The 26,143-nt window shown below is 40.2% G+C and overlaps 1 protein-coding gene and 1 long non-coding RNA gene across 3 annotated transcripts; one reads left to right on the plus strand and one right to left on the minus strand.

Moving 5' to 3' along the window:
• On the plus strand, positions 1 to 19,721 carry LOC141604964 (uncharacterized). Of its 2 annotated transcripts, none has more exons than XM_074423556.1 (16): positions 1 to 440; positions 1,816 to 4,488; positions 5,194 to 5,635; positions 5,777 to 6,005; positions 6,681 to 6,845; positions 7,041 to 7,313; positions 7,431 to 7,673; positions 9,028 to 9,411; positions 9,496 to 10,851; positions 10,954 to 11,010; positions 11,763 to 12,191; positions 12,426 to 12,649; positions 13,486 to 13,619; positions 14,309 to 14,569; positions 14,786 to 14,964; positions 19,329 to 19,721. In XM_074423556.1, exons 1-16 carry the CDS (start codon positions 92 to 94, stop codon positions 19,425 to 19,427), a joined length of 7,497 nt encoding a protein of 2,498 aa, XP_074279657.1. In that variant the 5' UTR covers positions 1 to 91; the 3' UTR covers positions 19,428 to 19,721. The 2 variants fall into 2 exon arrangements, with proteins under 2 accessions (XP_074279657.1, XP_074279658.1); XM_074423557.1 differs by having other exon boundaries at positions 20 to 440; positions 1,836 to 4,488.
• LOC141604965 (uncharacterized) lies at positions 19,344 to 24,441 on the minus strand. Its single transcript, XR_012526254.1, has 3 exons — positions 24,175 to 24,441; positions 23,360 to 23,547; positions 19,344 to 19,472 (listed from the first exon to the last, which is right to left on the minus strand). It is a non-coding gene; the product is annotated as an uncharacterized LOC141604965 (long non-coding RNA).
• Between the last annotated feature and the right edge of the window lie 1,702 nt (positions 24,442 to 26,143).

The following is a 26,143-nucleotide window of genomic DNA, read 5'->3' on the forward strand; positions in this document are numbered from 1 at the left end:
ACAAAACGGTCTACTATACTACTATGAACCTTTCCCCGATGAACTAAAACTCGATTCTATTCCATTCCGTCTTATTGAACCAAACGAATCCATGACCGCCACTCACCACCTCCCACTCCATCTAATCAACACCGCCACCATCCCACCGTCACCCACCGTCTCCTCCACCACCGGATCCACCGTCGCTGACTTTCTACCGGATTTCGCCGGATACTCATGGGTCGCCTACGCCGCATCATCGCTCCTCGTAATATCTCACTTCCCTTCTCCACTCTCTCCTCACCAATCTCTTCTTCAACCTCTTTTCCGTCAAGTCATTCCTCTCTCTCCTCCCGCCGCCGTCTCCGCCGTCGCATGGTCCGCCGCTGTTCCTTCTTCCGGCGACCTCGCCGCCGTCGTTGATCGCCGTGTTTTTCTCTTCCGTTATGATTCGTCTCCTGGTAATTTTCCTTTTTAATAGTGTTTTTTGTTGATTTAGGTGATGATTTGTTTAGTGTGTTCGATTAATCGCTGTTTTATTTTAATTGTATGCGCGTGATTAGTTCTTGTAGGAATCATGAGTGAGTAATTCATAGTTATTGAGACGTCGCCGCCATTGTTGATCGCGGTGTGCTTGTTGAATTAAGCTATGATTTTGTCGGATGATTATGGTGATTCTGAGTGCAGTTTTTTTTTTTTTTTTTTTTGATTAAGAAAACTATGATATTCCGAGTGCAGTTAATCCACATTCTAATAATACGTCGGAAATTATGAGCTAATTATAGTAAATGCAAATTCTTATAGTGCTTTGGAAGTTACTCTTTAGCCCTAGGTCATGTCATTAAGGCGTTGATTTGATTCGAGTTGAAGTTGAGATGAAATTACTTTGATCGTGATATATGATGAGGTTTTGAATGATTTTGTGTAGTGTGTTTGATTAATCGCGGATTTATCTGTATAGCGTGTTCGATTAATCACCCGAATTTTGTTGAGTGTGTTGGATTATGATGGTGGATATGAGTGCAATTAATGGTGGTCGTAATTGATGTGCTGAGTTGTGAGCTGATAATAGTTAATGCTAATTCTTGTATGATTAATTACTCATGCTTCAAAAGTTGCTAGTTAGCTCTATATAATAAAATTGTGGTGTTAAATTGACCATCTTTGAAGTTGACATCAGTTAGTTTTGATCACCTAATAAGGTTAGATGAATTATCGCCCTTAAAGGAGTAGATATGCTGGAGCTTCTTCGTGTTTTTGGTAATATAGTTTGTGAATTGATTAGTGTTTAGATATTTACCGCTTTTTTACAGCTATTTTTACATACTCTGTATTTGCTAGTGTTTATCGTCTTGGGTGAGGCAGTGATTTAAAGAAAAAAGAAAAAAAGAAGTATCAGTAGAAGGGTTAGAAACAGCAAGAAAATAAATGTGATGATCTTGTTATAACATTTCTTTCTTTTTTGCCTGCATTGTTGTGCCGTACGCTTCATTGCTCTCGGCATTTTTACCAACCAAGAATAGTTTGATCTTCCACTGGCTATTTGATAACGTTCTATTTTATGTGCTTTTCTTGTGGTCGTTTCCTCTTAAAGGTTTCTATTATCTGCTCTTATTTTACTCGATTTTATAGAGTTGGTGAATTATAATTTTTGCACCTTCTCTAACAAAAAAAGAGACTTTTAAATTTTGATTTTACTTTAGGCAACGCAGCAAAAAATGTGTGATATGACTGAAACTACATGATCGGAGGTAGAGAGAATGTTCATTTTGATTTTAGCCTTTTAGGTACTATTTTTGCTTCAGTTTCAGTCAAAATTAATTTACTCATATCCAGGTTCTTTTTGTTGGAGCCAGACTGATTTACTTGCACAATGTGCAAAGGTGGATGCAATTGCTTGGACAAACTCTGGCGACGGAATAATATCAGCAGGGGCAGAAGTTATTCTTTGGAAAAGGGACATCAAGTCTTGGGAAATAGCATGGAAGTTTAAGACTAAGGTCCCTCAGACTTTAGTTTCTACAACTTGGTCACTTGAAGGACCATTAGCTACAGGTGCATATCCTACCCAACTTCATGATAACAGACTAGGTTCTACGACTTGCAATACAAGTCATTATGTTACAGTGTACCACTATGACGGAAAATCTGGATGTGTTTCTTCTGAGTTACGGCACCCCCAACCTGTTTTTGCGATTCAGTGGAGACCTTCTGGAGGAAGTCAAGCAAACAGAGCTGCTCTCTATGCACCAAGACATGTTGTGTTAACGAGCTGCTTAGATGGCACCGTGAGATTATGGAGTGAGGTTGATGGCAGTAGAATACGAAAAGGTGCCAAAGATAATCAAGATGCATCCACCTCAAGGCTATCTTTTTGTGTTGTTGGCGTCATCGAGATCAATCATTCACTGAATGGTACTTTAGGGACCGATATTTTTTTGACATGGGCATTGGATCTTGAAGGCTTAGTTTGTGTAGGCGACGGACAACTTTTCTGTACTGAGAAAAACCAAAATGATGAAGTTGGCAAGTGTGAATGGTTGATTGGCCTTGGTCCCGGCAAAATAGTTACTTTCTGGGCCGTCCACTGCCTTGATGACATTGCCACAATGCGATCTCCACGTGTGACCTTATGGAAGAGACAGGAATTATTGGATTCCGATAAAAAAATATCTTGTAAGAGCGACCATGTGAATTGTACTGAAGGATCTCGACTTATCAAGGCTGTCATCTGGAGAAATCAACGTTGTGGTCCACCAGCCCTATGCTCAGTGGTTCAATTATCTGCTTGCAACTCGTTGGCCTGGTCAGTGTTATACAATCAATCATTAGTAAAAATGGAAGAGAAACCTTCTCAGACTCAAATATGTGAAACAGATAATAAATTGTATTGTCAATCTGGAGGAGCCTTGGATACTATTGGTCACACTGGTAAACTTTTGCAAGTTGCTGTGCATCCTTTTATGTGTAAAGTTCAACTTGCTGTTTCCCTGGATTCTAATGGCGGGCTTATATTTTGGTCAACCACTACCAGCTCATATAGCATCTCAGGGTTGCCGTCATTTACTCCTCCATGGCAACTGATTGGAAAAATGATTCTACATGATAATCCTTCTCAGGAAATGAGCTTGAACTGGGCACCTTTATGTGTGGGTGAAGACCCGATTCTTCTTGTTGGACATATTAGAGGAATAGATGTCCATATCATCAAAGTTAGCAATAACAAAGAACAGGGAACTACGTGCTATAAGCTTTGCACTATTCCTTTTCTAGGTCATGACCACTTGAATGGGCCTGATAAGATTGCCTCATTTCCATTAGACTCTACTTATGGAGATTCTTCTAATTTTGATAATTTCTTGCTTTTGGGGATATGGATAAACAGTTTTCGGGCTGAATCATGGAAAGTGGCATTGCATTGCTATGAATCATCTGGAGGCAGCTGTCGGTGCAAATCTGACACTGACAAGGATGCTGAATGTTCCACATGGGTCTATAAGACTGACTTTGCTGGTAAAAGATATTGCTTGGTTGTGAATCACTGCTCGTCATATTTTCCAAATGGTTGTGACGAAGTTACGAGTATTTCAGCGGTGTCTCCAAGTTCATCGACTCCTTCAATGTCGGATGTAGGAGATAATTTATACTTAAATAAATGTTCATATCACATCATAACGGGACATATTGATGGTAAATCAAGAATTTGGAGGATCAAAATGCCTGAAGTGCCAGAGGTTCGTATGCCTTTTGAGCTTGTGGGTATGCTTAGTTCATTTACAGGTTCAGTAAGTGCTATATCTGCTGCTGATTGGGGTCAAAAAATTGCAACGATATGCTCAAATGATCATGCTCATATGCTTTGTATTTGGGAACCTCAGCATCTCACGAATGGTGGGACTTTCGAGTTGGAAGATAAGATAGACCTAATTGAAGAAGTAATTGCTTTGCATTGGCTTGTGATAGAAAATATGTTGTTTCTAGGGGTCTGCTTCCAGAATGAGTTGCACATATATTCCCGAAGATTTTACAGTGTTTTGACTCCTACAGAAACACAAAACTGGGTCTGTGTTGCCATTGTGCGTAATTCCACTAATATACGTGACTTTCTTTTAGGGCCTAATGGAACTATTGTAGTAATTCATGTGGATTACTTCAGTCTATTTATCCCCTGGTCATTCCCTATGGGTAATAAGCATCTCTCTGATGGCCATGTTACTCTGAATAGTGCTTTGTCTATACAGAATGAAATGGATAGAGACTGTCCTGAATCATGTACTAGGAAAATTTGTGTTTGTCAAGAGTTGCCTTCTGAAAAAATCAGTGACGAGAGTGTACTTTTTCCGCCTTTGACTAAAAAATCCTACTGTCCAGTTGAAAGTGGAAGCCAACCACCTCTTATTACCTCCGATAACTCAAATCACCTTTTAAAAATGACTGAAGTAGCTGAAAGTATCTGTGGTCCTCTGCCTTTCTATCATCCAGAAGCTCTTTTGATGAACATTTATTCAGGTGTGTTAGAAATAGGTCTATCTGTGTTTTACTTCTCAAAATATATGTTTCTGATTTTGTTTGAATGCAAATTGATGTCCCACTGTGTTCTATGTGATTTATTCATGTACATTGTCGACTTGCCGTAAAGGCAGAATGAGAAAGGTCTACAGTCATATTTAAATATGTTAAATACAGGAGCTCTTTGTTTTGCATGAGTATTGTTTAGAATAGTATCTGCAGGATTCACACTTAATCCTTTTCCATGAAGGGCATACAAATTTATGGCTTTATGCTGACATGTGTTTGTGTATATTTCTGCTTCAGTTTAAGATGTATCTTTGAGAATCAAGCAAAGATCTTATAGAATCTGATAGAATACTTCCCTTACTTTCTGTGATAGTAGTTGATCTTCTGCTTGCTTCCTTTTAAGCTTATCCGTCATTCAGAGGCGAATGCATGATACATCATGAAGGAATAAGTACATTTGTTGATCAGTTGCTTTTCTTACCTTATTCTTGCCTCCCGCGTCTATATTTTTTTTGCTCAGAAGAGACAAATTTCTTTTTGAAAACAATGAAAAAAGATCATACCTCACATGTGACATATTGCAAACTTTTTGTGGCTCAAAGTCCTCACTTACAGTAGTGCTTGACGAATTTCTACTGGCTTCTTTGATTTGTTTTCTGCTACATTGATGTATTAGATGGATGTTTTACGTTGCAGGGAACTGGAAACGTGCAAATGTGGCTGTATCCCATCTTATTGAATGTTTGGCCTCAAATTCAGCATCTGAGCAAAGGCCTGCAAAGTCTAGTACTAGCGTTAGCCAGGTCAATCTGTCAAATTATTTTGAAGGACAGGTGTTAAGCGGCAGAACTAGCCAAGTTTTTCAGTGGAGCAGAGACCCAAGTACAACCACTTGGTCTTCAAATTCAGAAAGTGGGCTGATGCAGTTTTCAGCTGGTGACATGACCAACATGTTTACAGCGTCTTTGTCAAGCTCTAAGTCTTCTGGTTTTCAGGAGATATTGGAGAAATTGCGGGCACACGAAGTTTTGACAGATTCACAGAAGCTGAAAATGTTTGCGATTGTTGACCTTCTACGTGAGATGAACAATTCACAATCTGCCTCTGCTTTTGAAAGCCTTGATGAACCTGGAAGAAGGTACGCATTAATCTAGATTAGTAATAAGTTTATCTTGTATCTGTTTGCAGCCTTGTACTTGAGTGAGTCTCTGGGTTTTCACTTCCTGACCTCCTTTGGGGAAATGATTTATTCTTACCTGTTCTCATGTTATTATGAAAGGTTTTGGTGTGCGATAAGGCTTCAACAACTGGAATTCCACATAAGAGACGGTACAAAACCATCCGTAGAAGAGTTAGTTGTTGACTCTCAACTTATAGGTTGGGCTTTTCAGTCTGATTGCCACATGAACTTGTTTGATACCATCATACCAACTGAACCAACCTGGGCAGAGATGCGAAAGATTGGTATTGGCTTTTGGTTTGCGAATCTTACAGATCTTCGTACTAAGGTATGCTCAAAGAAGTCTCTCAGATGTACTTACGTTCTCTGTTGGTGTACGCCTTGTTGGGTTGTTGGCATAGATTTTGTTTTTGCTTAATAATAGCGAGTAGTTTGGATCTGTAAACCTTCTATCTGGATGAAGCATTTGTCGTTGCTACTGGGGTAAGAGAAAATTTACCAATTTCTGGTTGGTGGGAATTCAGTGCTCTTTTTGTGAAATTACTCGTCGTTGCTACATAAACAATGCAGCGATGGTAACGTGGATGTCTTCTGTCATTCTGTGGACATTGTCGGGGATGATCCATCTGTTTGTAGTCAGTCCTTTAATCACCCGTGAATAACCTTTTTCTGAGTGACCCGCTGGATGTGGCTTGTGGGTTCACTCTAATCTCTATAGTTGTAGTCTGACATAACTTAAATAAACACGGCGTGGGTGATGAAATCTGTGGCGGGACAATCAAGACTTGAACTGCATTCTACTAAAGCTTTCTTCATTTCTTATTCTCTCTTTTTCTCAGTGATGTACACTTAGTTATGAGTCCTTTTCCTTTCTTGCAAAAGCATGAAAGCCAATATCTGATTTCGTTCTGCTTAGGCCAAACAGATTATAATTTAATGTCTGCATGTTTCAGTAGCATATTTGGTTGCAGATTCATAGTTAATGCTCTCTCTTTTAATGCAGATGGAGAAGCTAGCTAGATGCCAATATCTGAAAAAGAGAGACCCAAAGGACTGTGCTTTGCTATATATAGCATTAAATAGACACCAGGTCTTGGCTGGCCTCTTTAAGATCAGCAAGGATGAGAAAGACAAGCCCTTGGTTGCATTTTTGTCTCGCAATTTCCAGGTACGCTGTAGCGTTTGAGCTTGTGTAGTTTGTTGCTTGTTACAAATTAGAAGAATTATTGTATTTCATAGCATTACCTCACCATCATCACACGCCAGTGACTAGAACCATTTATATGTATGCCCTTGTATGGTAACTTTATTACTGTTCTTATTTTGCAAATTTGGTTCTGAATATAGTTTCAATTTGTTGTAGGAGGAGAAAAATAAAGCTGCTGCGTCAAAAAATGCTTATGTATTAATGGGAAGGCATCAATTTGAGTTAGCAATTGCTTTCTTTTTGCTTAGTGGTGATATTATATCTGCAGTTACTGTCTGTGCAAAGAATCTTGGTGATGGCCAGCTTGCTCTTGTAATTTGTCGTCTTGTTGAAGGACAAAGTGGGCCATCAGAGCGCCATCTAATTTCAAAAATTTTACTTCCGTCTGCGGTTGAGAAAGAAGATTATTGGCTTGCAAGTGTTCTTGAGGCAAGTGGATACTCCTTTCTTCCACGTCTTTATGTCCATGTCCCTTCCCTTTGAGTTACTAGGTTCTGTACTTCTGTTGCCTAGGTCTTAACTTCTTCTTCTACTCTGTTCTTGCAGTGGATGTTAGGGAATTTCTTCCAGTCTGTTCTGACTGTTATTGGTTTGCAAGGGTACTCTAATGGCACTAAACCAGAAAAGTCAAAGCATCCTGCTTTGCTTGACCCTAGCATCGGTCAATATTGTCTACTACTGGCTACCAAAAATAGCTTGAGAAATGCACTTGGGGAGCTGAATACTGCTGTTCTAAGTCAGTGGGCAATGGCGATGACTGCTTCTGCCTTAAAAAAATGTGGCCTTCCTGTAAGTTCTGGTCTCTTGAATGTGTTAGTATGTTGTGATTCATTGATTTAATCTAGTATTATAAATTGTACTTTTTGTTCGTCAATAGACACGTGCTTCAAGTTTCAGCATGCCAATGACTCCACATCTGCATGACTGCATTGTACATGTGTTGTGTGTAGTCCTTTTTTGGAAAAATTAATCTATTCTCGATGGCATGCATGGTATGATATGACATGACCTCTTATTTAGTGGTTTTATGCGTAGAGGAGTAATTATTTTCATATGATGCACTTTGAATTGACGTTTGATAGGATGATTCTGGCATCTTTAAAAGTGTAAGTTGTCACAATTTAACCATGAAATCACTTATTGAGACAACTAGTATAGACCCCGTGCAATGCATGCACGGTATATATAGACTTTTACTTTATATAGTGTATTATAGACTTCGAATTGACAACTCATTGGTTATTTACTTTTCTCATCCTTGTATTTTGATTCAAGGAAAAAAAGTTGAAACAGTAATAGTAATCAAGAGAATTGAGTAATGCGATAAATGTGAATTTTAGTGTAAATATTACTTTTTACCAAGAAGCGAACGATTATTTTATACTTGGTTCACTTTTAAGGTATTTCGGACCCTTAAGTTTTACTTCGGTTTTCAAAATCGTTTTAATCTTTATTCTCGATTTAAATTCTAAGTTTTTACAAAAGAAATCCGGATTTCGATTTTAAAACCTATAATTACCTTGACTTTTGTATTATTTTTCACTCCCCTTTTGTTTTTCACTTTTCCTTTTCTATATTTTCGCATTTTGAGGTGTGCGATCACCCATGGACGGTTCTAAAGGATGATTCATGTCAGCCGACCCCAAATCATTTTCGGATTAAGGCTCTGATGTTGTTGTTGTTGAAGCGAACGATTATTTTATACTTTTACTAATAGCATATTTTCTAGCCACAACTTCTTATCATAAAAAGTCCATAAATTTTTTATTATAAAAAACATAGAGGCAAATCAAATATATGCTGATCGTGATTTCGTGAATTTTTGAATTTTATAAATATTACAATCTAAAAGATTACCATTTGTTGCTCAATATAACTATAGAATAGAGTACAAAAAAATAGGGCCCAATTCTAGGTTGTCCTGTCTTCGGCGAGAAAAATTTCAGTTTCACCTTGTCTTTTATGTCTTTTACTCCGTAGTGGATAGGGGATTGTTAGGTAATAATTTGTTAATAATAATACATACTGGTTTCATATAATTGATGAACAGGGGTCTTGTTAATACTTCGTATTACTTTTCATTTTTGAAGTTTATTGATTGAGGTCACAATTGATTCAAAAACTTCCTTTGATTCAAATTCAGCTTGAAGCATTGGAGTACCTGTCTACATCTGCTAGTAATATTACAGTTCCAGATGATGGAACTGTACATGAAAAATACGATATTCTACCTAGAATATTTCGGCCGTCTCCAGATGATTCTTCTAGATGGCTGTCTAATGGGGTATCCAACTATTTGGCGTACCAGAGCAAGTTAGATCTAGCCATGGTGTACATTGCTAAATTAATTAGGGAGCATCCAGGGTGGTGTGGCACCTGTTTAGCCTCAACTGATGCAAGGACCTGCTCCTTGGAGGATAAGATGAATCAACTTGGTGATCTTGAAAGCTTCGAACGAAAGCTGGATTCTTCTCTTGCCTATCTTGAGCAGAAGTTTAATTTATTGCGGAATGCACTACTTGATAAGGTATGTTTCATATATGGTCATCCTACTGAAATCATTGTTTCTGCTGGTAAGAATGCTTTAATTTTTTGCATTTTTATTTTTCAGGTTTTTGTTTTTTTGGACAGTAGTAGGCAACTGCATATTGGATATCGTCTACTACAAGGCTCTTCTTCTCAAGTTCATCTGCCCTCACTTACCCATGTCATTAGTTGCTCGTCTCAGTTGTTCAACCATCTTGTAAAGGATGCTGAAAATTTGTCTTATTCACTGTCTAGATTTGTTACTGCTGGCAGTATGGCTAGTTTACACTTACTGGCTTCACCGAAGAACTTCCAGTTTGTGGAGTTTTACTCGAAGGGTTTTATGTCATCAATGCGCAGCCTAACATCGGCTTTAATGATGCTTTGTAAAGGTGAAAGTGAAGATCTAATTCGGCAGTTGATCATGGCTCTTGATTTCTGTCAGTATTGTTTGTATTTCACTTCAGCAATTCTTCAGCGTAATGACAAAGCTCTTGACGCACTTTTGCAACCAATGTTGGCCTCGTGTTCCAATGGAATCAACAGGGAAGTTGACATGCCAAATTTGAAAGCAATACTTGGTGAGGTAATGGAGGCACTCAATCCCAAGTCATCAAGTGTTAGCACAGCCAATAAACTGGTTAATCAAGGGGTATTGCATGGCGATGGGGGAGATAAAATGATAAAGATCCCAGAAGATGAGAGATTCATGATTCTTGGAGCATCTCTGTGGAAACATCTGTCCAAGTTCATTAAATGCCAACTTGGTAATCTTACTTCTAACCCAATGACCGACATGACCCAGGCTTCTAGTGTATGTACTGAGCCTGAGGATAATGATTTCCTGGAACTTGTCAGACGGGTCATGATGATCTTTACTGATGTGATGGAAAACACCATCACACACATATCCTTTCACACTGCAATGCAGCTCGCTGTTTTCTTCTGGCATAAGACAAGGGGTGGGAACTCAATAGGTACTCTAATGTGGCTGGAGGAATTTAGTCAATCTAAGCTAGGAGTTTTTGCTGAGCAATCGGGTGAAAATTCTGGTTACTCTAATGCTACGGATGAAAATACTGTATTGTCAAGCACTGAAATGCTGGCAAAATTCTTCAATGATCCTAAAACAATATCTGAATTGCTTGCTCAATTACCAATTAAGTTATCAGAACTAATTCACTTGAATCCTGCTAGAGGGTGGAATCACTTTCACACGGGGGCTCTTCAAAATCATGAAAAGCTGGAAAGTTACAAACAAGAAGGTATTTTTGATAACAGTCCTCGTGGTGGTGGTGGTGGTGGAGATAAAGGTCCTTCAGTTTCTGAGCAAAGTCGTTACCCATTGGATTCTGATGTAAAGGGAGCAGCTCTTACTGATGAAGTTGCTCCTTTCCGCACTCCTAGAGAAATTCATCGAAGAAATGGAGAGTTATTGGAGGTAACCCCGTTATTCTTTATCCTGTCATTGTCAGCATTATTTCAGTGATTGGATATCCCCAAATATACGGAATTTGTAATCTGTATAAGTCTCATTGAACAGGCACTATGTATTAATTCTATTGAGCAACAGCGGGCTGCAGTTGCCAGCAACAAAAAGGTACACTCAGAAAAATCTTATTTTTTGTCTTTTTTCCCATTTTGTAACCGTGTCGGTTTAGCTTTATCAGATCTTGTTAAGATACGGACTGAAGCGTGAATTGATCCGATTCCTCCTTGGTTTCGTCTAGTCAGCATCCCTACTGTTTGCCCATAACTGTGAAACCATTAACCTGCAACTCTCTTTTGGGACACAACCTCTAGTTAAGCAAGAGTCTGATGCTATGTTACTCCGACTCTTCTGATTTCTCCACGTACCGTGTCTGACACTGAACACTTGGACAAGGGTATGACACTTGGGACACCTCATTTTAAACCAAAATATGCATATTTTTCAGAAAAATTGCCTAGTCCAACACTTGGACACACACCCGTGTCGGATACTTCTAAACGAGCCTGAGCAACATAGGTCTGATGTGCTATCATGGCTTATGTAATAGCAGTGTTCTGTTAAGTGTCAATGTATAGGTAAATGCTTACTCATTTTTTAACACGATAAAATTTGGACATGTGGCTAGACTGGCTAGGTCGTCAATTAGCTCTTTCTTACTTGGTTTTGCTTGGAATTCATGTTTTATTGGTGACACTCGGCCTCAATCAAATTGAAATCTGTTTAGTTGTATTTTTTTTGGTTGAGCACTTGAGCTCACTTGTAATGGTAATCGTTCTATCTTCCTCTTATTGCGAGAAGCTCGCTTTTCTATTTAACCGTTAAGTCACTCTTTATGGCTGAAGTTTTTGAAATTTATACAGGGAATAGTTTACTTTGATTTGGGTGATGGACTACCTTCAAAAGCTTCATCAGACTTTGTTTGGGAAGAAGCTGATTGGCCCAAGAAAGGCTGGGCTGGTACGAAATCTACTCCGGTTCCCACTCGTGTTGCTCCTGGGGTTGGGCTTGGGAGTAGCAAAGGTTCACACCTTGGATTAGGTGGAGCTATAGTAGGTGATGGCTCTCAAGCAAGACTAGGAAAGGAGTTGACTGGCGGTGGAGCATTTGGAATTCCAGATTATGCTGGCATTGGCGCCACTGGCATGGGCTGGGGAATCCAAGATGACTTTGACAAATCCATTGACCCGCCAGCTACGCTGGATAACATAAGTGTAAGGGCTTTGGCTAGTCATCCTTCACGGCCTTACTTTCTTGCTGGTTCCAGTAACACTCACATCTACCTATGGGAGGTATGTTACTTTCAGTCACCGCTGTTCATGAATCGTTATTGCTGTTGTGTAGTCAATTGTGATCAGATCTACTTTTTTTGAGGGTAAACATCAGCCGGGTTTTGATACCAAAAAGAGAAACAAAAGTAGCTATGTTTCTATTTGTTGTTTACAAGCTTCAGTTTTTTTAATTATTTTGTCTGCTTAATTAACTGAAAAGTTCCTGTGTTGCTAATTTAGTAAAAGTTTATGTAGTTTGGTGAAGAGAAAGCCGTTGCAACGTACGGGGTGCTTCCTGCTGCTAATGTTACTCCCCCATATGCTCTTGCGTCAGTTACAGCTTTGCAGTTTGACTGCTCTGGCCACAGATTTGCCGACTGTGCATCAGATGGAACGGTATGCACATGGCAACTAGAGGTGGGAGGAAGAAGCAATGTCAGACCCACTGATTCATCTCTCTGCTTTAATGGCCATGCCTCGTAAGTGCTACTGATTTAATAATTTACAGAAAGTGTTGTGCTTGTACTGAAATAATTAGCATTGCTGTGGAGTGACAAACTTTATAGCTGCTTTTTTACAATTATGAAATTCGTTCTCATGTAAACAACTCCTTCCCAAAGTAGGAAAACACGTTTAACCTTTCTGTTTCAGATTGTTCTATGACTTCTATCATATGTTTAGTTAGACGTAGAGTACATCGAGGTTTGAGGGTATATTTTGTTTAACATCTGTACTTGCAAACATGCCAGCGTTCCAAGTTTTTGGCTATTCTTTCCTTCCATTGTTTCTTCCATTGCTGCTGTGTGTGCCATTCGAAATTGTCAAGTAGTTGTGTATTAAGGCTGCTTGCAAATTCGATCCTCCCAGAGGCATATGTGGTTGGACTTTGGCAAGTTTCTGACCATATGTTTTTCTTTCTTTTTCTTAAACTATTTGGTTGGGTAGAGGGGAGTTCTCATCAGGTTAACTTAACCAAAATGTAGTTATTAACTCATCTTCATCTCCTCCTTCTATACACCACCATCACCATCTCCTACTTTTCTTTGTATTTTGCCTTCATTACCCCAAGACAATTACCCTCAATTGAAGAAAAGCTCTAAGCCTATAAAAATGTGTTGTTCAGGGTTCGTTTTGACAGTTAATGTCGGAGTGATTTTGTTCATGATTGCTATTGTGCTGCATATTAAGTTGAACCCCCATCCACCCAGTAAAATGTGCTGTGCACATTTTTCTTTAGCACACAAAAATATGCTATGGTTGATTGATTGCACCCCCCCTGAGGCCCTGACACTACTTGGATGCTACTTGTTGACAGGGATATTTGCTATGTTGCAACTAGCGGTTCAATTATAGCTTCAGCTGGCTATAGCTCCAATGGTGTAAATGTAGTCATATGGGACACGCTTGCTCCCCCAACTAGCTCCCGAGCTTCGGTGATGTGCCATGAAGGTATTTCCATTTATGTGTGAACGATGAATAGAACTTGAAATGTACTCCCAACTAATACCATATCACAATTAACTCAGGACTCCACAATTCATATTTAGTTTGGTGTTAATTGTTGTCCAATACTCCAGTAGTAGGATTCTGATAGAGCGAGGGTGTTACTGAATCCCAGAAATTCAACATTGGTTTTGCATAAAAATTAATTAGGGCAATTTTCAAGCCTTGTTTGGGTGGAGAGATTTGGAGGGGAAGGAACCAGGACAAACTCTATTGTTTGATTATGAAATTGGGTTTGAGGGAAATGGAGGGAGTGAGGGATCTGTTTTCTCGAAGCCTGGGTAAGCGGAGTCACTTAGTTAACTACCAAACTGCGAATAATTAGCATGAATTAAGAATCCAAATTACATGGAATAATAATCTTTGATTGAATTACGTCTCATATTACGAATCTGGTAACCCTACTAAAAGCTAAATTATAATTCTATCAACATAAGAAATCCTTGGAAAGAAAATGTCCTCCTCTCCTTCCCTATTTCTCCCTCCCTCCCTTCCCCTCCTCTCAGTTTGTATTCAAGCAGATGGTTAGTAATCTTTTATTTCTTATACCGTTAAGCTATTAGTAACTGTCAATCTGTTATCATGGAATTTGAATCTATTATGATCCTCCCTTTATGTTTCTGGCCTCTCTTTAGGTGGTGCCTGTTCAATTTCTGTTTTTGACAATGATGTGGGAACCGGATCTATCTCCCCACTGATTGTTACTGGTGGAAAAGGTGGTGATGTTGGACTTCACGATTTCCGGTACATAGCTACCGGAAAGACCAAACGACACAAGCATTCCAACACTCTTGAGAGGGACGCTGACACCGCTGCAATAGATGTGCAACTTTCATCCAACGCCGGAGATCAAAATCGGCATGGAATGCTATGGTATATACCAAAGGCTCATTCAGGTAAAACATTGTATATTTCAGTTTCTGTATTCTGTAGAAATATACCTCTACCTGCACAAAAACTTAAATGACATGGTTTTACATGTGAGACAAACTCATTCACCTCAAATTTAAATTAAGAATACATAAGGATTTGGGTTGGTCTCACATATGAAACCATCTCATACAAGACGCACCAAAGTAGTTGACATGTCCTTGGCAATATTTCTAACAAAGGGAGCGTTACGAAGATTTCAACAATTCCGAATACCAGCTTCTTCTTAACTGGAGGCAGGGATGGAGATGTTAAATTGTGGGATGCGAAGAGAGCACGCTTAGTCCACCATTGGCCGAAACTTCACGAGCGGCATACCTTTCTCCAGCGCAGCTCCCACAGCTTTGGTGGAGTCACAAGGGTAATACTGAATTACTAATTACTACTACCATGTTTTTACTTTTTGACAAATTGCTGTATAGAACGGTCTTATAGCATGACTAGTGCATGAGAATGACCCACTAGGCCACTAGCTATAGACGGCCTAATAAAAAACCCCATGCATGATTTTATATGAACAACCAATATTTTTTTAATTGATGTACATATTTACATCAGCTAGTTTTTACTTCAGTATGGTTGTCAATTTGTCATGAACATGATCTCCATCAAATCCCCCTTCATCGGGGGCTATCATCATCTCCACTCTCTTCTTCTTCTTCCTCTCCTCCTTTTTGATCATCTTCATTCATGCCTTGGTTTGGGAACACAAGGTGCAGTTCCACCCAAGAAGGCCTAGGACCGTTAGGATCAATGAACCCTTGTTGAGCCATATGGTAATATTGAGGATAAAGGGCCAAATAGTTGTCTTCTTGCCCACGGTGGATCTTAAAATCCATGTTGCTCATCATACCCATCAAGATATCAATGCCCGATGACGAGGTGTGGAATGAGGAGTGTAGGATCGGTAGACATAGGGATATGGGGGTATCTCCGCATAAGAAGGCCGAACACCTTGAAGGAATAGTGGGAAGCCAAGGCTTGGACCTTGGGATGGTGGTAGTGCATGGGAATGAGTCAGGCGCCTCCTCATGTCTCCTAGGTGGTGGAGCCACAATCCTCTCAATGGGGAGGAGGTAGCTCGGCGTAGGTGCAAGGTAGCTTGACATTGGTTTGGTGGAAGGGAGATTCCAACAAGGAAGGGTGAATGTAATGCTCCCCTTCGTGTACCAATCAATGCTTCCTGACTCATTATACTTCACCATTTGTGAAACCAAAAGATAGCCTTTTCATCGATCAAAGTATCCCCGGGTAGAGCTATATATCACTCATCATCATTGAACCCCGGACATAACACATTGGCCATACTAGTCACAAGGCCACCAATCACAATTCCCTTGATTCCCTTGGACTTAGTCGTACCCCTTGCTAGGGCTCGAAACCGGACAAGCAACTCAAGTGCGGGGTTAAAGTTGTAGTTTGGTAATCCTTGCACATTCAAATAAGATTCTAGGAAAGTCATGTCAAGTTGACCAACGCTTCTCGTGTTACTCATACCATTGATAGTCCCCGCAATAAATTGATGCCACACTCTAATGATCGGATGATGAATATAGAAAGCATGACACCTCTTAAAACCATTTAATTCCAAACCGGTAATCGCTCTCCACAAGTGTGATTCCGTGAACCCTATGGATTTCTCAAGGTTGGTCTCGGGTATTTCAAGTCCAAAAATTCCACCAAAAATACCCAAATGCATCCGATGGGTTTTATTACACAACCGAAATTCCAAACATACCCCATATCTTTCTCCTTCAAAAACTTTGAGACTGCACAAAAACTCCAATGTGAGGCTAAGATATGTCACCTCATACATTTAAACATTGTCTCAAGACTCATTCCTCTAAGGAAGGACTCGGTTTGATATTCTATACCAAGTTTATCCAAGATATTACGACAAATGAAACGAGTAGGCTCAAATTCCTTACCAAATCACCTTCTAATTACTCCAAATTTCATTCTAATCCATTTCTACGCAATAAAAACCAACATTTCAAACCTTCTACATACTCAAAATCACCCATTTTCATCACTTTAAAATTTGGGGGTCCTAAGTTAAGCCTCATATTGCGTTTCGGGTTTGATTATTGCCTTATAGCTTCAATTCATTGCTTCTATTGTGCTAATAAGGCATTTTCAAGGTTGATTGGCTCTTATTTGTGAAGATTTGAAGCACTCTTTTGGGTAGTAATTTTTGGTGTGCCTAAGACGACAGCCATGAATTTTCGGGGCAAAGGAAATACTACTACTTCTAAAGGAACAAAGAGAAGAAAGGGAAGAGGTTCTAATGCACCATCGGAGTCCAAAGGCAAGAAGAGGAGCTACTACCGGAAATAGAACAACTTGAGGACTTCCCGAAAGTAGTCTTCATAAAAAATGAGCATAGGAGACGATTTGTGAAGCTACTAGGTAAGGAATTTGAGCCTACTCGTTTCATTTGTCGTAACATCTTGGATAAACTTGGTATAAAAAGTCAAACCAAGTCCTTCCTTAGAGGAATGGGTCTTGAGACAATGTTTAATATGCATGAGGTGACATATCTTAGCCTCACATTGGAGTTTTTGTGTAGTCTTAAAGTTTTTGAAGAAGAAAGATATGGGGTATGTTTGGAATTTCGGTTGTGTAATGAAACCCATCAGATGCATTTGGTTACTTTTGGTGGACTTTTTGGACTTGAAATACTCGAGATCAACCTTGAGAAACCCATAGGGTTCACGGAATCACACTTATGGAGAGCGAGTACCGGTTTGGAATTAAATGGTTTTAAGAGGTGTCATACTTTCTATATTCATCATCCGATCATTAGAGTGTGGCATCAATTTATTGCGGGCACTATCAATGGTAGGAGTGACACGAGAAGGTTAGTCAACTTGACATGACTTTCCTAGAGTCTTATTTGAATGTTCAAGGATTACCAAACTACAACTTTAACCCTGCACTTGAGTTGCTTGTCCTGTTTCGAAATCTAGCAAAGGGTACGACTAAGTCCAAGGGAATTGTGATTGGTGGCCTTGTGACTAGGATGACCAATGTGTTATGTTCGGGGTTCAATGATGATGAGAGATATATAGCTCTACCCGGTGATACTTTGATCGATGAAAAGGCTATCTTTCGGTTTCACAAATGGTGAAGTATAATGAGTCAGAAGCATTGATTGGTACACAAAGGGGAGCACTACATTCACCCTTGTTGGAACCTCCCTTCCACCGAGCCTAGGTCAAACTACCTTGCACCTACGCCGAGCTACCTCCTCCCCATTGAGAGGATTGTAGCTCCATCACCTAGAAGGCATGAGGAGGTGCCTCCTACTCCTTCCCATGCACCACCACCATCCCAAGGTCCAAGCCTTGGCTTCCCACTATTCCTTCATGGTGTTCGGCCCTCTTATGCGGAGATACCCCTATATCCCCATGTCTACAGACCCTCCACACCCCGCCATCGGGCGTTGATATCTTGATGGGTATGATGAACAACATGGATTTTAGGATCCACCGTGGGCAAGAAGACAACTATTTGGCTCTTTACCCTCAATATTACCATATGGCTCAACAAGGGTTCATTGATCCTAACGGTCCTAGGCCTTCTTGGGTGCAACCGCACCTTGTGTTCCCAACCAAGGCATGAATGAAGATGATCAAAGAGGAGGAGAGGAAGAAGAGAGTGGAGATGATGATAGCCCTGATGATGGGGGATTTGATTGAGATCGTGATTGTAAGAACCTTTTCTATCTATACCTCTCATGTATAGTTGCATTACATTTTAGATTAGATTGCATTCTAGTTTACATTTCATCGCACTTGCATTTAGTTATATATCTACATATACCTTGCATTTATGAAGTGACATACATTATAATTAATCATATAGTTTAGGTTTGTATTTGTATTATATTCCATATTGCATTAGTTAGTTCATATAGTATAATTTGCATTGTAATATATCTCACATGTCTCATAGTCACTAATGATCAAACCTATTCCTTTATACACTAGAAATAGTGCTTAAATCGGTTTGGGGAGGTTTGATCATAGGTGACCTAAGCTAATTTAAATTAGCTTCCAATTTAATAGAAAACATGCATCATCTAGTGTAGTTTAGATTGCATTCATTTGTTATATACTCCGTATGTCATATAGAATTGCATTTACCTAGAGCATGCATTCGCTCATATCATTGTATTTGCATTTGTACTTCAATTTCCATAAATCCAAAAACATGTATTTCCTTTTTATTCCTACTTCTACATGTACATTGAGGACAATGTCCAACTACACACTATATATAGCATGACTAGTGCATGAGAATGACCTAGCTATAGACGGCCTAATAAAAACCCCCCATGCATTTTATATGAACAACCAATATTTTTTTAATTGATGTACATATTTACATCAGCTAGTTTTACTTCAGTATAGTTGTCAATTTGTCATGAACATGATAAATGCTCCCGTTGTCAAAATAAATTTAAATGTACTTTTTTCGGCATGGGGTGCTATGAGACCGTCCTATAGGATAGTAGCTGATTCTTTTTTTGTTTAAAAGGAAGCCCTGAGAATTTTTTTGATGCTGATGGGTTTTTGAACCAAGGTCATAGGTACCCACATCAGTGACTTCACTGCTAGTTGACATTTGCTAAATAGCGCATTTGTTTATAGACTAATGAACTACTAATCTGGATACTGAATCGTTTCTGGACGTGCGACTACTGTTCGGCTTGTTTTGTAGGTTGGTCTCACAGATATTCAAGTTATCTCTGATGGTTTTCTTACTTGTGGAGGGGATGGCTCTGTAAAGTTGGTCCAACTCAATAACATCGCTTTTTAAGAAAATATTTTATGAGTTTCACCAGTCGGTTGTGTAAGCAGATGCCTTGTGTGACGATCCGCACACTTGAACCCTTAGATTTATTTTATGCTTATGTATTTTCATTTTCCTTGTACATTTGTAGTAAGTATTTCTTAGTAGTTTTAGAATAGGTTTCCATAAATAGGTATATCGCTATTCTGAACTAAACTTGTAAATTCAATGTATCCTGCTACCAGGACCAAACTATCAAATTTCCCTCTTTGAGAGGTGCTAGTCAATGAAAAACCGCTTCTCATCCAAAAGCTTGTTGTTGCTTGTTGCTCGCTTTCAATAATCGTATTGCTTACTTTTATTGCTTTCGTGTGTCGGACTTGATAATCGTGACTAGGATTCCCGACACACACCGACCCGAGACCCGAGTATCGTGCTAGTGGGCGATCCCTCACTAGTACGAAGATCCTTGTGCTTGCATCTTGCCTTGAGACGGCAGGGTGCGCGCCACGGTCCCAAGAAAAGTAGCGGACCGTGACATTTGGTATCGAGCCTTGGTCTTCGGACGGGCGTCTCGTAAGCCGCATTTGTTTATCGAGATCGAGAAAATGGGCGGAACAATCGAGGACCGAGTGGATGCCTTAGAGGACGCAATCGACGTCAAGCTTCCCAAACTCGAGGACATCGTGATGCGAATGGCCGCGAGCCTCGAGGAGTTGCAAAAGACGGTTTGTGACCTTGAGACGAAGGTGGACGGGATGGACACCCGCATCCAAGTGATCAGTGGTGCGATCCCCGACGATCGGGAGGAAGAGATCAATCATCTGCATCGAAAGGTCGAGATGTTAGAGAACACTTGCGCCACGCTCGTGAAAGCGGTGGCCAATGACGGAAATCGTGGGGAGCCATAAGGTGAAGGCACCTCCACCTCGTGCCTACGATGGGGCGAGGGATTCGAAAGCGGTGGATAACTTTATCTTCGATATGGAGCAATACTTCCGAGTAAGTGGGCTCGACGAAGACGCGGAAGTTGTCACGGCAAGCATGTATCTAGTCGACGATGCCAAGATGTGGTGGAGGGCTAGGTACAAGGAAATCGATGCGGGCACGATTACGGTGACATCGTGGGCCGACTTCAAGAGGATCTTGAAGGATCACTTCTACCCCGAGAACACGGAGTTTGTTGCTCGGAAGAAGTTGAAGGAAATCAAGCACACCAAATCAATCCGGGAATATGTGAGAGAATTCTCAGCGTGCATGCTCGAGATTAGCGAAATGTCCGAGACGGATAGGACATTCGAATTCATTGACGGACTGAAGAGGTGGGCACAACAGGAGGTCATGAGGCAGAATCCCAAAACTCTGTCTTCGGCCATATCAGCGGCGGAACGCCTGCTCGACTTTCACGGGGAGCGAGAGGCACCAAGAGTTGTGGCACCAACGGGGAATGCGGGTACGTCACAAAGTGGGTATAATGGACAAAGGCCACAAAACAGCGCCATTTCAGTTGGGAACAGTCGGTTCCGCTCGCAAGGAAGTCAAGCCCAATCGGTGAGCACTACAAACTCGCCCTCAAGCTCGTCTTCGAAGGCGGGAAACTCCACTGCTTCCACAACGAAGAGACCGTTCGCGTGTTTTGTGTGCAAGGGCCCTCACAAGATGGCTGATTGTCCGAACAAAGCGGAGTTCAATGCCATGTTCAAGCAGATGCCGAAAGGGGCTCAAGAACGTCTTGATGGGGCGTTGGCCGACTATCACCAAGAGTGTAACGAAGACTCGAGTGATGGTGAAGACCAACCACGGATGGGCTCACTTCAACGGATCAGCGCGATGGGGAAATACGAAGATTCCTCCGCCAAGAAATCCAACGGGCTCATGTACGTGGACATGATGGTGAATGGGAAGCAAGCACGAGCCTTGATCGACTCGGGAGCCTCCCATAACTTTGTTACGAAAGAGGAAGCGGATCGGTTGGGGCTAGTTCTGCGGGATGCTAACAAATGCTGAAGCGGTCAATGGGAAAATGAGACGCGTCCAAGGAGTGGCTAAGAAGGTCGCGGTCCAAGTGGGTGAGTGGGCAGGGGAGCTCGACTTCACCACCGTTCCGTTGGATGACTTCAAGTTAGTACTCGGGATGCAGTTCTTTCAGAAAGCATTGGTAGTATTGAAACCAAGTGACGGATCGATGCTACTAATGGGGTCTATCGTGGTGAATACGGTAGACGGCGACGAAGACAAGGGGCAGCATCGAATTTCGGCTATGAGGGTGATACCGACGCCGAAACAAGGGATGCGACCTTGGAGAATGCCTAAAGGTTCGGTGGAACCGAGGGCGAACAAGACCCAGGCTAACTACGATGCTAAGTGGCCTGGGGGACGAGAGAAGAGTCTACCCCCTCACCGAGGAGTAGACAATGAGGGCCGAGATGCCCAAAGAAATAGGCCTCGTACCATCGGGGGCCGCGTCGATGTCTTGAATCGACGTCCTGGTTTGCGGGTCGGTCGACCCAAGAGATAAGGCCTCGTACCATCGGGGGGCGCGTCGATGTCTTGAATCGACGTCCTGGTTTGCGGGTCAGTCGACCCAAGAGAAAAGGCCTCGTACCATCAGGGGGCCGCGCCGAAATGCCGATTCGGCGTCCGGAGATCTCACATTCCCTTGAATGCGGTCTTTGAAGTGAGGAGAGACAAAGTGAAGGTCCGTTGGAGCCAGTACTTGGAGAAAGCCCGAGAGAGCACTTTTCAAGCAGCGGCAAAGTGGGCATTCCCGAGGGACAAGGAGCACGTGGTGGACTTGGAGAACATGATGTTCGGCAGCTTCTATGTCAAAGAACTCCAGCCTATCCTTGAAGGGACGAAGAGGCCAGTCATTGTTTGGGACAAAGCGCACATTCATGCCGAGTTGTACAAGCCAATCCCCAACACTGCATGGACAGTCAGAGCTCACCGAGGATGTCTCACTGAAGCACCGTTCAAGATTTTTTGTGTCGCCGAGGGCGGCAACAGATTAGGTGGGGGAGAGTGTGACGATCCGCACACTTGAACCCTTAGATTTATTTTATGCTTATGTATTTTCATTTTCCTTGTACATTTGTAGTAAGTATTTCTTAGTAGTTTTAGAATAGGTTTCCATAAATAGGTATATCGCTATTCTGAACTAAACTTGTAAATTCAATGTATCCTGCTACCAGGACCAAACTATCAAATTTCCCTCTTTGAGAGGTGCTAGTCAATGAAAAACCGCTTCTCATCCAAAAGCTTGTTGTTGCTTGTTGCTCGCTTTCAATAATCGTATTGCTTACTTTTATTGCTTTCGTGTGTCGGACTTGATAATCGTGACTAGGATTCCCGACACACACCGACCCGAGACCCGAGTATCGTGCTAGTGGGCGATCCCTCACTAGTACGAAGATCCTTGTGCTTGCATCTTGCCTTGAGACGGGCAAGGGTGCGCGCCACGGTCCGGCAAAAGTAGCGGACCGTGACACACCAGTGTGACGATCCGCACACTTGAACCCTTAGATTTATTTTATGCTTATGTATTTTCATTTTCCTTGTACATTTGTAGTAAGTATTTCTTAGTAGTTTTAGAATAGGTTTCCATAAATAGGTATATCGCTATTCTGAACTAAACTTGTAAATTCAATGTATCCTGCTACCAGGACCAAACTATCAAATTTCCCTCTTTGAGAGGTGCTAGTCAATGAAAAACCGCTTCTCATCCAAAAGCTTGTTGTTGCTTGTTGCTCGCTTTCAATAATCGTATTGCTTACTTTTATTGCTTTCGTGTGTCGGACTTGATAATCGTGACTAGGATTCCCGACACACACCGACCCGAGACCCGAGTATCGTGCTAGTGGGCGATCCCTCACTAGTACGAAGATCCTTGTGCTTGCATCTTGCCTTGAGACGGGCAAGGGTGCGCGCCACGGTCCGGCAAAAGTAGCGGACCGTGACACCTTGCATGATCCCTGTCCTGACTCGAGAGCTGTTTTGTTGAATCTCTCTTTAATCTTTGAATCGCTCACGGATTCAGAAGGTCCTTGAAATTTCCCTCATCTGACTGCAAATTGCTACCTTTATTTCGGAATTGAAGCTGCTCCCGAGTTATTTAGAAAAAAAAAAAACACTCAGAACTGGTAGATACCTAGATATAGACCTGTCAAAACTCGACCCGACCCGTAAACCCGACCCGACCCGACCCGTTTTCTTAGGGTTACAAACCCGGTTTTCTCGACCCGCGACCCGTTTGACCCGAACCCGAAATGACCCGTTATTTTAGGGTCGAGACCCGACCCGAACGGGTCGACCCGTTGGGTCAAGGGAAAATCATGAATTTTATTAAAAACATTATTATTTATATATTATATTTGAAAATATAGTTAAAAAATTAATTTTTTATTACTTAAAATTAAAAATTCAACTAAAAAGTCAATTTTATATAACTTTTATAATATTTAATAATAAAATAATTATTAAAAAAACTTTATTTTAATAATTATATCAATATAGTTATTGTATATGATGAATATGACTAAAATAATAATTTAAAATATATTTAATTTTTTAAAAAATATTTTTTAAATTAAAAAAATCGTTTAAAAAAGGCGTTAAAAATTATTTCTTGACCCGTATTCTGACCCTAACCCGACCCGTGACCCGTATGACCCGACCTGTATCTGACCCGACCCGTATTTGACCCGACCCGTATTCTGACCCGACCCGTATGACCCGACCCGGGACCCGACCCGCCCGACCCGTTTGACAGGTCTACCTAGATACGAAGTGTTTATTTCATGTAACTGCGAATAGTTCCCGACTTTTTGTATATTTACGCACATAGGAGTGTAGAATACAGTAAATTTTGTAGGGGTGCCGGGTGAGAAACAATTGTATTGTATACTAACACGAGAAACACGGCAGTAGAATTCGATTTGTTGAAGTTTTGTAAATTTGTACTTTAGAAATATGAAACACAGTAATAAAAAAGAGGTATCGATTTTTGAGAGTACAATTTTTGCTCCCTGTGGTAGTATTTTACCATTTCACCCCTTTATTTCCCCTCTCTCAAAGATCTCTCCCCTCTTTTATATGTCTCTCAATTGACAACTTTCCGTCGGCAACCCTTTCCCCGGTGTCAATGCACTCCCTCCCCTTACGGCACCCCATGGCGGCAACCAACAGCAAATTATTAATCGTTTGTCAGGCTTACTTTCTTTCACCCATAAATTTATTTGTGACAATAAAATAACAAGAAAATCGTATTATGGAGGTAATTTAGGCTAATTACAAGTGATTATACCAATCGATCCCCCACAACTGCGATTGGGAGGGGTTTAAATACCGTAATCCTTGGACACGCCCCGAAATCCGGATTAGTCGGCCCAATGTGGTTCGGATTACCGGATGGTTTAGACAAAAAAACAAGTGATTATATATTGAACTTCCTTCTATTTACACTTTTATGCAAAATAAGAACTTAAAATACTCTGTAGTAATTTATTGTATGTTACTATTACTAATTTAATTTAATACGGGGTATTTGCTCTTAAAATATGTATAACAATTGTCACAAAATGTTATATACTTACATTGTTGAATATTTTTTTTTTTCAATCGGGTTAACGGGATTTACATTTTAATAGCACGCTTGGCTATCCTATGGGCGGCTTTATTACAAACTAGATTTTGTGCCCGTGCATTGCACGGGTAACTAAATAATGTTCTTTTTTAAATAAGATTGTGAAAAATGTTAGTTCTTACATGTGAGAAATATATGTATGTTATCGTTAGTAACTTCTGAGTTTAAAATTTAATCTAATTACTTTATTTAATTTGTTGGTTTTACTTTGAAATCCGAATAAAGCAAACTAATTCAACCATATATACTATAACAACGATCCTGTCCTTTCTTAAACATGTTTTTACGGCCAATTTTAATGGTAGCATTTTTATAATTCTTGAACAAATATATTTTGATAAATATTAAAGTCAAATGTTAACTTCATAAATATTAAAGTCAAAAACTTACCTCAAAAATGCAAAACATCACATATTATAAAATTAATTTCAATTAGTTTAGAGAGTATAGGCGCTGTTTGATAAACGACATATTGGCCAATTTTTAGCATATTCAAGGGTTTTAACATGTTTGACCAATCAATATGCTAATTTTAGTGTTTGGTAAACAACATATTGAAACAGCATATTTGGGGTCAATATGCTGTTTTACAATATGCTGCTTACCCCGGTAAATTATACCATGCACCCAGGAGTATGGTGCATGGTACTCTCTCCTTTAAACTTTTTTTTATAATAAATAGTTATTAAATTTAATAAATTATAAAATTATAAAAAATATATCATTATTCATAATTTTTATTTCTCTACGAATAGAGATCATATTTGATATATTTTGTTATTTATTTTAATTTTTCTCATATATTCACATCACGTAACTGACATATTCATATCATATCACATAATTAGTTTTATTCCTTTAAATTATTTTGTATTATGCGGTTTTGATATGGAATAAAACGTTCAAGATCGTCATTGTTCAACATATTTGAACAAATAGAGTCATATTCACTAAACTATAAAACCATATCACTAAACTAAAAGTGAATATAATAGAGGCATGAGTTGAATATCACACTACATAATACATATTCATCAAACTACACTGTCATATTCACTAAACTAAAAGTGAATATAATAGTGTTATATTGTGAATATCACAC

Source organism: Silene latifolia, chromosome 10 (genome assembly GCF_048544455.1).
Source record: "Silene latifolia isolate original U9 population chromosome 10, ASM4854445v1, whole genome shotgun sequence".
Taxonomy (NCBI): Eukaryota; Viridiplantae; Streptophyta; class Magnoliopsida; order Caryophyllales; family Caryophyllaceae; genus Silene; species Silene latifolia.